A 12,793-nucleotide genomic window follows, 5' to 3' on the forward strand; every position below is an offset into this window, starting at 1 on the left:
ACAGACAGACAGACAGACAGACAGACAGACAGACAGACAGACAGACAGACAGACAGACAGACAGACAGACAGACAGACAGACAGACAGACAAAGCCTTAACTTACAGACCTCAATGAGGTCAAGTTCCCATTGACATCCTGTCTATATCTTTATGCTGAGATGAGCGTCATGAATGTCTTATTGTCACACTTACAGACGTTAAGATACTTATCTCACATTCAAGTCTTATTTCCTCTGACGGATACACAGAATGAGCCTCAAGCAATCAAACACATCACCAACTCACTTCTGCAATCAATTGATGTTCTGTTATCTGTAATAAGAGAGAGGGACTTCTTCCTTATTGTCAGAATCTGTAGTTCTGAGTATTTAGTCCTGTGTGATTCGTGTTAACACTCATAGTTGAGTTGTAGTTGTAATGCAGTGTTTTGTGTCGTATAGTTTATGTGTAGTGGTGTAAACTAGAAACAAACACACTGTAAGTCCACACACTAAATATAATAAATACAGTATATCCATATTGACCAGTAGCACTACCTGACCACATTAACCACAACTCATTTTCTCTCCCTGTGACAGGATGGGAAGAAGAGGTGTTTCGAGGAGAGAGAGAGCACAGAGGAGAGGGGTAAGAGAGAGAGAACAGAGGAGAGGGGTAAGAGAGAGAGAACAGAGGAGAGGGGTAAGAGAGAGAGAACAGAGGAGAGGGGTAAGAGAGAGAGAACAGAGGAGAGGGGTAAGAGAGAGAGAACAGAGGAGAGGGGTAAGAGAGAGAGAACAGAGAGTGGTAAGAGAGAGAGAACAGAGGAGAAGAACAAGAGAGAGAGAACAGAGGAGAGGGGTAAGAGAGAGAGAACAGAGGAGAGGGGTAAGAGAGAGAGAACAGGGGAGAGGGGTAAGAGAGAGAGAACAGAGGAGAGGGGTAAGAGAGAGAGAACAGAGGAGAAGAACAAGAGAGAGAGAACAGAGGAGAGGGGTAAGAGAGAGAGAACAGAGGAGAAGAACAAGAGAGAGAGAACAGAGGAGAGGGGTAAGAGAGAGAGAACAGAGGAGAGGGGTAAGAGAGAGAGAACAGAGGAGAAGAACAAGAGAGAGAGAACAGAGGAGAGGGGTAAGAGAGAGAGAACAGAGGAGAAGAACAAGAGAGAGAGAACAGAGGAGAGGGGTAAGAGAGAGAGAACAGAGGAGAGGGGTAAGAGAGAGAGAACAGAGGAGAGGGGTAAGAGAGAGAGAACAGAGGAGAGGGGTAAGAGAGAGAGAACAGAGGAGAGGGATAAGAGAGAGAGAACAGAGGAGAGGGGTAAGAGAGAGAGAACAGAGGAGAGGGGTAAGAGAGAGAGAACAGAGGAGAGGGGTAAGAGAGAGAGAACAGAGAGGGATACGAGAGAGAGAACAGAGGAGAGGGATAAGAGAGAGAGAACAGAGGAGAGGGGTAAGAGAGAGAGAACAGAGGAGAGGGATAAGAGAGAGAGAACAGAGGAGAGGGATAAGAGAGAGAGAACAGAGGAGAGGGATAAGAGAGAGAGAACAGAGGAGAGGGGTAAGAGAGAGAGAACAGAGAGGGATAAGAGAGAGAGAACAGAGGAGAGGGATAAGAGAGAGAGAACAGAGGAGAGGGGTAAGAGAGAGAGAACAGAGGAGAAGAACAAGAGAGAGAGAACAGAGGAGAGGGGTAAGAGAGAGAGAACAGAGAGGGATAAGAGAGAGAGAACAGAGGAGAGGGATAAGAGAGAGAGAACAGAGGAGAGGGGTAAGAGAGAGAGAACAGAGGAGAAGAACAAGAGAGAGAGAACAGAGGAGAGGGGTAAGAGAGAGAGAACAGAGGAGAGGGGTAAGAGAGAGAGAACAGAGGAGAGGGGTAAGAGAGAGAGAACAGAGGAGAGGGATAAGAGAGAGAGAACAGAGGAGAGGGATAAGAGAGAGAGAACAGAGAGGGATAAGAGAGAGAGAACAGAGGAGAGGGGTAAGAGAGAGAGAACAGAGGAGAGGGGTAAGAGAGAGAGAACAGAGGAGAGGGATAAGAGAGAGAGAACAGAGGAGAGGGATAAGAGAGAGAGAACAGAGGAGAGGGGTAAGAGAGAGAGAACAGAGAGGGATAAGAGAGAGAGAACAGAGGAGAGGGATAAGAGAGAGAGAACAGAGGAGAGGGGTAAGAGAGAGAGAACAGAGGAGAGGGATAAGAGAGAGAGAACAGAGGAGAGGGATAAGAGAGAGAGAACAGAGAGGGATAAGAGAGAGAGAACAGAGGAGAGGGGTAAGAGAGAGAGAACAGAGGAGAGGGGTAAGAGAGAGAGAACAGAGGAGAGGGATAAGAGAGAGAGAACAGAGGAGAGGGATAAGAGAGAGAGAACAGAGGAGAGGGGTAAGAGAGAGAGAACAGAGGAGAGGGATAAGAGAGAGAGAACAGAGGAGAGGGGTAAGAGAGAGAGAACAGAGGAGAGGGGTAAGAGAGAGAGAACAGAGGAGAGGGATAAGAGAGAGAGAACAGAGGAGAGGGATAAGAGAGAGAGAACAGAGGAGAGGGGTAAGAGAGAGAGAACAGAGAGGGATAAGAGAGAGAGAACAGAGGAGAGGGGTAAGAGAGAGAGAACAGAGGAGAGGGGTAAGAGAGAGAGAACAGAGGAGAGGGATAAGAGAGAGAGAACAGAGGAGAGGGATAAGAGAGAGAGAACAGAGGAGAGGGATAAGAGAGAGAGAACAGAGGAGAGGGGTAAGAGAGAGAGAACAGAGGAGAAGAACAAGAGAGAGAGAACAAAGGAGAGGGATAAGAGAGAGAGAACAGAGGAGAGGGATAAGAGAGAGAGAACAGAGGAGAAGAACAAGAGAGAGAGAACAGAGGAGAGGGGTAAGAGAGAGAGAACAGAGAGGGATAAGAGAGAGAGAACAGAGGAGAGGGATAAGAGAGAGAGAACAGAGGAGAGGGGTAAGAGAGAGAGAACAGAGAGGGATAAGAGAGAGAGAACAGAGGAGAGGGGTAAGAGAGAGAGAACAGAGGAGAGGGATAAGAGAGAGAGAACAGAGGAGAGGGATAAGAGAGAGAGAACAGAGGATTGGGGTAAGAGAGAGAGAACAGAGGAGAGGGATAAGAGAGAGAGAACAGATGAGAGGGATAAGAGAGAGAGAACAGAGGAGAGGGGTAAGAGAGAGAGAACAGAGGAGAGGGGTAAGAGAGAGAGAACAGAGGAGAGGGATAAGAGAGAGAGAACAGAGGAGAGGGATAAGAGAGAGAGAACAGAGGAGAGGGGTAAGAGAGAGAGAACAGAGGAGAGGGGTAAGAGAGAGAGAACAGAGGAGAGGGGTAACAGGTTTATTTACACATTTTTGTTGTTGTTGAGATTTTTATCTTTCCATCCTCACCCTCATAACCCCTCTCCCTCTCTCTCTGTCACTCCATTTCTCTGTCTCTCTCTCCCTTTATCTCTGTCTCTCTCTCCCTTTATCTCTGTCTCTCCCTCTCTCTCTCCCTCTCTCTGTCTCTCTCTGTCTCTCTCTCCCTTTCTCTGTCTCTCTCTCCCTTTATCTCTGTCTCTCTCTCTTTCTCTGTCTCTGTCTCCCTCTCTCTGTCTCTCCCTCTCTCTCTGTCTCTCCCTTTCTCTGTCTCTCTCTCCCTTTATCTCTGTCTCTCTCTCTCTCTGTCTCTCTCTGTCTCTCTCTCCCTCTCTCTGTCTCTCTCTCTCTCCAGGTGTCTCCAAGTCTCCTCTGTTCCTGGAGGATCTCATCTCCTACAGTTTCCAGGTGTCTCGAGGCATGGAGTTCCTCGCCTCTCGCAAGGTCTGATACCCCTGTGTCTGTCTGCCTGTCTGTCTGCCTGTCTGTCTGCCTGTCTGTCTGAGAAGACATACAGTATATGACCTTGAAAATATGTGGCTCATTTGCACCTCGATGCGATCAATAGATCCAAATTGTGCATTCTGAATGTGTGTGTGTGTGTGTGTGTTCACTCTGTGTTTCTATGTCAGTGTATCCACCGTGACCTGGCTGCCAGGAACATTCTGCTGTCTGAGAATAAAGTGGTGAAGATCTGTGACTTTGGTCTGGCCAGAGACCTCTACAAAGACCTCGACTACGTCCGCAAGGGAGACGTGAGTCTACACACACAATCATCTCCTCCTCATAACGGGGACGTCACTGTACTTAGCCTATTCTCAGATCTACAGTAGTTGTTCTGTCCTGCCAAGTTGGCGAGACACCTGAAACAGGTCTGGGATCAGGATACTCTGTACTCTCTGCTGGCAGCTGATTCTGACCCATGACCCCTTGTTCTCCACAGGCAAGGCTGCCATTGAAGTGGATGTCCCCAGAGTCCATCTTTGACAAGGTGTTCACGACCCAGAGTGACGTGTGGTCCTATGGAGTTCTGCTCTGGGAGATATTCTCTCTGGGTCGGTCCTCATATCCACTTACACAGAACACATACTGCTGGTCCCATAGAATTAGGAATTAGAATACTAGACATTTAATAGGATCTCTGTGGCTCATACTATGACTAGTACATACCGTTACTGTATCACCTAGACAACACTCAAGGCTTGTTCTCTGTCTGTCTCACAGGAGCCTCTCCGTACCCAGGCCTGAACATAGATGAGGAGTTCTGCCACCAACTAAAGGAGGGAACGCGCATGCGATCCCCAGAGTACAGCACTCCAGAAATGTGAGAAAGAGAAATATATTGATGGAGAGAGAACTGAAGAGAGACTGTGGTGTGAGTATAACTGGTGTGTTGTCTGTAGTTACAGCACCATGCTGGCATGCTGGGAGGCTAACCCCTCAGACCGCCCCACCTTCACTAGCCTAGTGGAAACACTGGGAGACCTGCTGGAGGCACGGGTTCAACAGGTAACACACACACACTCTCTCTCTCTCTCTCTTTTTCCTATGCATTGAACCTTGTCTATGATCAGGATGGGAAGGACTACATTCCCCTGGGCACGTTCCTGTGTGAAGAGAGAGACTCCACAGAGAGCTCCCTGACTGACCTGCATCCACACAGACTCATCAGTCTAGGGTAAGGCTAGGAACACCCCCATAAACAGAGAATAATGACAGTTGGTACAGTCCAATGGGTTGTAGCTGATAATGTTTTAATTCTGTTCCAGCTACATGAACACCAGGAGCACAGCGACACTCAGGACCTTTGAGGAACTGCCCAGCAAGGACCCGCCTAGCCAGGACGTGAGGACACACACTGATTCACATTTATATTCTTACTCACACCACACACTGCTTGTCACTGATGTGTCTGGTGTGTTGCTGTGTATCACACACACTAACATGTAGAACTGATGTGTTGCTGTGTATCACACACACTAACATGTAGAACTGGTGTGTTGCTGTGTATCACACACACTAACATGTAGAACTGATGTGTTGCTGTGTATCACACACACTAACATGTAGAACTGGTGTGTTGCTGTGTATCACACACACTAACATGTAGAACTGGTGTGTTGCTGTGTATCACACACACTAACATGTAGAACTGGTGTGTTGCTGTGCATCACACACACTAACATGTAGAACTGGTGTGTTGCTGTGTATCACACACACTAACATGTAGAACTGGTGTGTTGCTGTGCATCACACACACTAACATGTAGAACTGGTGTGTTGCTGTGTATCACACACACTAACATGTAGAACTGGTGTGTTGCTGTGTATCACACACACTAACATGTAGAACTGGTGTGTTGCTGTGTATCACACACACTAACATGTAGAACTGGTGTGTTGCTGTGTATCACACACACTAACATGTAGAACTGGTGTGTTGCTGTGTATCACACACACTAACATGTAGAACTGGTGTGTTGCTGTGTATCACACACACTAACATGTAGAAATGGTGTGTTGCTGTGTATCACACACACTAACATGTAGAACTGGTGTGTTGCTGTGTATCACACACACTAACATGTAGAACTGATGTGTTGCTGTGTATCACACACTAACATGTAGAACTGGTGTGTTGCTGTGTATCACACACACTAACATGTAGAACTGGTGTGTTGCTGTGTATCACACACTAACATGTAGAACTGGTGTGTTGCTGTGTATCACACACACTAACATGTAGAACTGATGTGTTGCTGTGTATCACACACACTAATATGTAGAACTGGTGTGTTGCTGTGTATCACACACACTAACATGTAGAACTGATGTGTTGCTGTGTATCACACACACTAACATGTAGAAATGGTGTGTTGCTGTGTATCACACACACTAACATGTAGAACTGGTGTGTTGCTGTGTATCACACACACTAACATGTAGAACTTATGTGTTGCTGTGTATCACACACACTAACATGTAGAACTGGTGTGTTGCTGTGTATCACACACTAACATGTAGAACTGGTGTGTTGCTGTGTATCACACACACTAACATGTAGAACTGGTGTGTTGCTGTGTATCACACACTAACATGTAGAACTGGTGTGTTGCTGTGTATCACACACACTAACATGTAGAACTGGTGTGTTGCTGTGTATCACACACACTAACATGTAGAACTGGTGTGTTGCTGTGTATCACACACACTAACATGTAGAACTGGTGTGTTGCTGTGTATCACACACACTAACATGTAGAACTGGTGTGTTGCTGTGTATCACACACTAACATGTAGAACTGGTGTGTTGCTGTGTATCACACACACTAACATGTAGAACTGGTGTGTTGCTGTGTATCCACACACTAACATGTAGAACTGGTGTGTTGCTGTGTATCACACACTAACATGTAGAACTGGTGTGTTGCTGTGTATCACACACTAACATGTAGAACTGGTGTGTTGCTGTGTATCACACACTAACATGTAGAACTGGTGTGTTGCTGTGTATCACACACACTAACATGTAGAACTGGTGTGTTGCTGTGTATCACACACACTAACATGTAGAACTGGTGTGTTGCTGTGTATCACACACACTAACATGTAGAACTGGTGTGTTGCTGTGTATCACACACTAACATGTAGAACTGGTGTGTTGCTGTGTATCACACACACTAACATGTAGAACTGGTGTGTTGCTGTGTATCACACACTAACATGTAGAACTGGTGTGTTTCAGGATGAGCAGGGTGACAGCGGGATGGTTCTACCCTCTGAGGAACTCAAACACCTCAAATGGACCAGCGGCGCCAAGAGCCTCACAAGGTCACCACCTCTGACCTTCAACCCCTCATTGACTACAAATGAGTGTATTTTGTGTTCTGTATTGATAATGATTGAGGGGTGTGTTGGCAGGTTCTTCACCATCAGTACGTGCAGGGAGAACCTGGTGCCCTGCATGTGTAATGACATCACTGGTCTCCATGACGACGAGCCGCCTGTCCTCCCATGCGACTGTGACTCCGAGGAGAGCTGTTCCTCTCCACCCGACTACAACTCTGCCTTCCTCTACCCCTCCCTCTGACAACGATCATATCACACTTCTCCCTCTGGCTAGAACTGCCTTGGTTCCTCCCAGCACACCATCATCCCCTTGTCTGTCACTCCATCTAAACGTCACCCTAACCTCCTCCCTCTAACACCCACTTCTCTGTCTCTGGTCCATCTTTCTCCCTACCTACCTCCCTCTAACACCCACTTCTCTGTCCCATCTTTCTCCCTACCTACCTCCCTCTAACACCCACTTCTCTGTCCCATCTTTCTCCCTACCTACCTCCCTCTAACACCCACTTCTCTGTCCCATCTTTCTCCCTACCTACCTCCCTCTAACACCCACTTCTCTGTCCCATCTTTCTCCCTACCTACCTCCCTCTAACACCCACTTCTCTGTCCCATCTTTCTCCCTACCTACCTCCCTCTAACACCCACTTCTCTGTCTCTGGTCCATTTTTCCATTTGATGCTGTGGCTTCCTCAGGGGAGAGGAGGAAGGTATGTGAATTACTGAGGCCTGCGTAGGGTGCCACACCCACCACTAACAGCAGCTAAATCCATGATCGTGTTATCGCGCGCAGCAACAATACATGTCCATGTACCACTCTCTTTAGTATAGTTGCTTATCTCTATATGGGTACGGACCATAGAGCTCAGAGGAACCTCGGTGGTCTCCAGTGACCTGACTGATGTTCCTACACGTGTATGCTGGAAGAATTTATTCATTACAAAATAGCGTTACCTATTTATTTACAATATGTTAACCTCATGAGATTGTGTCAAGGAAGGCAACTGCTGTCAATGATCATTAAATCAGTAAATGTTAGACCAGTCGATGCAGAGCTATGGAGAAGTACTGTATAACATGTTTAATAGCCACAGCCATTTGCCCTGACTGACACAAGTATGTATGTATTCTATGTACTCAAAACACATTTAAAAATGTTGAAGTAAAGAAGCGTTACCACACTGACTAAAGATAATCCTCTGGTCTTCACATGCATGACACTAAGACAACACAGTGTTTGGTATATTTTATTAAAATACTGCTGTACACACAATATTGCAAAAATTGAGACAATGAACACAAGATGGGCAAAACAACATGCTAAGATGGTGATTGTAGATGTTTGTAGGAGAGGCGTCTGTCGGAATGGGGGGAGGGGCGCGTGTGGGGGGAGAGAGGCGCGCGTGTCGGAGTGTGTGGGGGGAGAGAGGCGCGTGTGGGGGGGGGAGAGAGGCGCGTGTGTCGGAGTGGGGGGGAGAGAGAGGCGCGTGTGTCGGAGTGGGGGGAAGAGCGGCGCGTGTGTCGGAGTGGGGGGAAGAAGCGGCGCGTGTGTCGGAGTGGGGGGAAGAGCGGCGCGTGTGTCGGAGTGTGGGGGGGAGAGAGCGCGTGTGTCGGAGTGGGGGCGGGGGGAAGAGCGCGCGTGTGTCGGAGTGGGGGAAGAGCGGCGCGTGTGTCGGAGTGGGGGGAAGAAGCGGCGCGTGTGTCGGAGTGGGGGGAGAAGAGCGGCGCTGTGTCTGAGTGGGGGGAAGAGCGGCGCGTGTGTCGGAGTGGGGGGAAGAGCGGCGCGTGTGTCGGAGTGTGGGGGAAGAGCGGCGCGTGTGTCGGAGTGGGGGGGGGAAGAGCGGCGCGTGTGTCGGAGTGGGGGGGGGAAGAGCGGCGCGTGTGTCGGAGTTGCTGGGGATGGGGGACAGTGATAGGGTGGATTGGGGACAGTGATAGGGTGGATTGGGGACAGTGATAGGGTGGATTGGGGACAGTGATAGGGTGGATTGGGGACAGTGATAGGGTGGATTGGGGACAGTGATAGGGTGGATTGGGGACAGTGATAGGGTGGATTGGGGACAGTGATAGGGTGGATTGGGGACAGTGATAGGGTGGATTGGGGACAGTGATAGGGTGGATGCGGGACAGTGATAGGGTGGATGCGGGACAGTGATAGGGTGGATGCGGGACAGTGATAGGGTGGATGCGGGACAGTGATAGGGTGGATGCATGTGATCCGTTTCAATTTAGGGTTCTAAGCACCACATTCACCAAATACGTTTTCTGTCTCCATCATTTCACCGAAAACAGCACATGATTCTAACTCCGAGCAGGTTTTAGATCAAGTGGCCCCTAAGTACTGATCTACAGTCAGTTTTACTCTTCAACTCCTAAATGGTTCAGGATAGGCTAGGTGTAGAGTAAACGGATCCTAGATCTGTGCTATGGGGCAACTCCCATGTCGCCTCATGGAGTAGATGCCCCTAGTCACTGACATGGGGTCAGATATGTTGACATCCCCAAGTAGGTCAGGTAAGGTTGGACAGAGTAAACCGATGCTAAATCTATGCTTAGGGCCATCTATCATCTCATGAATTCCCCCACAGTATCTCCACCTACCCCCATTTATAGTCCAGTCCACATCCATCTGACTGGATAAAGGGCGACCAATGACGGCCAAACACATTCAGTCATCGGGCCCCTCCAGCTGTCCGTCATCCTGAGAGAATTCCAAACCATTCAACAGGTCTATTCAATGGGGTGGAACGTCCAATATGTTACACATAGAACAGTGATGTATAGAACAGACACCTCATCTCATGTGACTTGAAGTCTATGATATATACACACACAATACATTTATATCTAAAACGCTTTGAACGTTTCACCCTTCTGAATAGACCCTTGCTTCTGAATGCATCAGCCACTGCCCACCAATCTTACCCACCCTCTCCCAAATTCTATATTTTTCTTCCTGAAGAGTAAACTCCTTCACTACCCCTTGTGAAATTAAAATCATTGGATTGGTATAAGCAGTTTCCATCGTCTCTCACGCCAATCCATTCTTTTTAAAACCATGAGAGGGATTGAATAAGTGCGCACTTCAGGGGGAAAATCCCAGGTGACCACTGGGAAAGGTCAGAGGTTAAATTACTGGTTTTCGCTGCTCGGTGTGTCGAGCACATTTTGTCTCACATGATTTTTTTTTAAATTGTCAAATAAAAACAGATCTTAAAAGCTCTTCTTACTAACCACTTTGTCCCATTCCTTGCCCCTCCGTCCCCACCCCAGCTGGAATTGGTCCACAGGATAAAGTTTGTGTTGAGGGGAAAAATACCATCCCTTCCATGTCCCATCATGCATCACTGCACAACAGCTGAGCAAAATGAAGGGAACCAGCTAAAAACTTTTTTTTTTTTTAAAAGCATCACTTATTCTCAAATGAAGAGGTTGGCAGGGACGCCTCAGGGGAAGGAAGCAGGGGAGCGGATAAAGAGGGAGAGAAAGAGGCAAAGAAAAGGAGGACATTCCACATTGAGGCAGAACTGGCACCATTCTCTAGTTTTGGCCCAGTCATGGGCTTCATCCCAGCACTGACGAGCCAGTCCTAAATATCCCATCTCACAGAGTTCATTGGTGTCACAACATTTTCCACAATAGTGACCGTCATGAAGCAATAAAATAGCCTGCTGCTTTTATGACCCTGGGCTATATAACAAACAGGGAGAAGACACCCCTTCCTCAGGATCATATCTAGATAGGATACAGCTTTTGTCAAATTGATGGAAAAAGTAGATTTTTGGTGCATTTTAACTAACCCCGACCCTTTTCCTAAACCGCTGATTAAGTTATCCTAAACCGCTGATTAAGTTATCCTAAACCGCTGATTAAGTTATCCTAAACCTGCTACGAAGTCAATTTGGCCAAAAAATGTATCCCTTATAGACAAAACCCTACCTCAGTGCCAACAGAAACCACAGTTTGACCCAATAGCCCACCTAACACATGACCTCAATGTTGCATGACCCTTGACCTCCACATCAAGGCATTGAATTGACCAATGGTCTGTGAGTCCCCAACCCAGCACTCTACCCAAAAACTCAGTGGTTTGTCCTTTTGAGTGGGAACCGACAAGCAAGGAGGCTGAGGTGGACCGGTCCATTTCAGGAATGGGTTCCCTAACCACCCCCTTTGAAAGCGTCCAGTGGTCTGTCCCGTCTCTTAGTGCGTTGGTATGAAGGGGTGTGGTCTCCAGCAGGAAGACACACAGTAAAAATAAAGCCTGATTTTATATTAGGTACTCAGTCTGTGTGTGTGTGTGTGTGTGTGTGTTCACCACTCTCGGTAGGTGCAGCCTGTAGGCCACTCACATTCATTAAAAAGTAAAACATCTTAGTCCATCCTCCACAGAGGAAAAAACAAAAATCTATAAAAAAATTACAAATAAAAGCAGGAAAAAGTTAAATCCCACGTGGTCGTTTTATTTTTTAGAATCCGTTTTTGTTCCCAAGTCTAAAAAAAATGAAGCGTTCCTAAACTTTACAGCTTCCGTTTTTGTCCATTACTTGTCATCGCAGCTGCAGGATTTTAGGAAAAATTAAAAAAAACAGCTTTAGAAAAGCCTTCCTGGTTGCCAAGACAGTGTATGTGACTGAGGTCCAGCAAGTCCCACCCCTTTTGCCTCTCTCTCGCCACACTGAAGATGTCATCAATATGCGCCTGGTCCTCCGCTGTAGTGCAATAATGTGCTGTACGGTTCAGGCAGTCCCAACCCGCTGCCTGTGGGGGGCGCTACAGCGGTCCAGCAGCGGCCTGCTGCAGCTCCTGAAAGGTACTGTCGAAGCAGCGCTTCAGGTCCGAGTAGGTCACCACCAGAACACTCTTCTCATCCCGAGACACTAAGCTGATCTTCTCAGGCACGCCCGCGTCCAGCTACACAGAGAGGAGAGTACTGGTAGACAGCTGAACAACAAGACATACTGGAATAGACAGGTGGTTCACAGAGAGAGAGGCAGAGAGAGAGACGCAGGGAGAGAGAGAGAGAGAGACGCAGGGAGAGAGAGAGAGAGGCAGAGAGAGAGGGGCAGAGAGAGAGAGGCAGAGAGAGAGAGAGAGGGGCAGAGAGAGAGAGAGAGAGAGGAGAGAGAGAGGGGCAGAGAGAGAGAGGCAGAGAGAGAGAGAGAGGGCAGAGAGAGAGAGAGAGAGAGAGAGAGAGAGAGAGAGAGAGAGAGAGAGAGAGAGAGAGAGAGGCGAGGAGAGAGAGAGAGAGAGGCGAGGAGAGAGAGAGAGAGAGGCAGGGAGAGAGAGAGAGAGAGAGAGAGAGGGGCAGGGAGAGAGAGAGGGCAGGGAGAGAGAGAGGGCAGGGAGAGAGAGAGAGGGGCAGGGAGAGAGAGAGAGAGAGAGAGAGAGAGAGGCAGGGAGAGAGAGAGAGAGGGCAGGGAGAGAGAGAGAGGGGCAGGGAGAGAGAGAGAGAGGGGCAGGGGAGAGAGAGGGGCAGGGAGAGAGAGAGGGGCAGGGAGAGAGAGAGAGCGAGAGAGAGGGGCAGGAGAGAGAGAGAGGGGGCAGGAGAGAGAGAGAGAGAGGGGGCAGGGAGAGAGAGGGGCAGGAGAGAGAGAGAGAGGCAGGGAGAGAGAGAGA

The 12,793-nt window shown here is 48.2% G+C and overlaps 2 protein-coding genes across 4 annotated transcripts in view; one reads left to right on the top strand and one right to left on the bottom strand.

The window, feature by feature from the left end:
• LOC106591469 (vascular endothelial growth factor receptor 1) overlaps positions 1 to 8,359 on the top strand; it is a 141,676-nt gene extending 133,317 nt beyond the window's left edge. The window contains exons 20-29 of the mRNA XM_045710816.1: positions 581 to 629; positions 3,684 to 3,772; positions 3,961 to 4,083; positions 4,272 to 4,383; positions 4,553 to 4,652; positions 4,732 to 4,837; positions 4,903 to 5,006; positions 5,098 to 5,173; positions 7,074 to 7,159; positions 7,250 to 8,359. Of these exons, the coding sequence (XP_045566772.1) occupies positions 581 to 629; positions 3,684 to 3,772; positions 3,961 to 4,083; positions 4,272 to 4,383; positions 4,553 to 4,652; positions 4,732 to 4,837; positions 4,903 to 5,006; positions 5,098 to 5,173; positions 7,074 to 7,159; positions 7,250 to 7,418 (1,014 nt within the window). The 3' untranslated portion in view covers positions 7,419 to 8,359. The remainder of the gene's footprint in view (positions 1 to 580; positions 630 to 3,683; positions 3,773 to 3,960; positions 4,084 to 4,271; positions 4,384 to 4,552; positions 4,653 to 4,731; positions 4,838 to 4,902; positions 5,007 to 5,097; positions 5,174 to 7,073; positions 7,160 to 7,249) is intronic.
• A 595-nt stretch (positions 8,360 to 8,954) lies between these two features.
• The window catches only part of LOC106590454 (PAN2-PAN3 deadenylation complex subunit pan3), a 43,652-nt gene continuing 39,813 nt past the window's right edge, over positions 8,955 to 12,793 (bottom strand). For 2 of the 3 annotated variants that reach the window (XM_045710714.1, XM_045710713.1), the window contains one exon: positions 8,955 to 12,088. In XM_045710714.1, the coding sequence (XP_045566670.1) occupies positions 11,948 to 12,088 (141 nt within the window). In that variant the 3' untranslated portion in view covers positions 8,955 to 11,947. The remainder of the gene's footprint in view (positions 12,089 to 12,793) is intronic. The other variant, XM_045710712.1, reaches the window with a different exon arrangement.

This window comes from Salmo salar, chromosome ssa29 (assembly GCF_905237065.1).
Source record: "Salmo salar chromosome ssa29, Ssal_v3.1, whole genome shotgun sequence".
Lineage (NCBI taxonomy): Eukaryota > Metazoa > Chordata > Actinopteri > Salmoniformes > Salmonidae > Salmo > Salmo salar.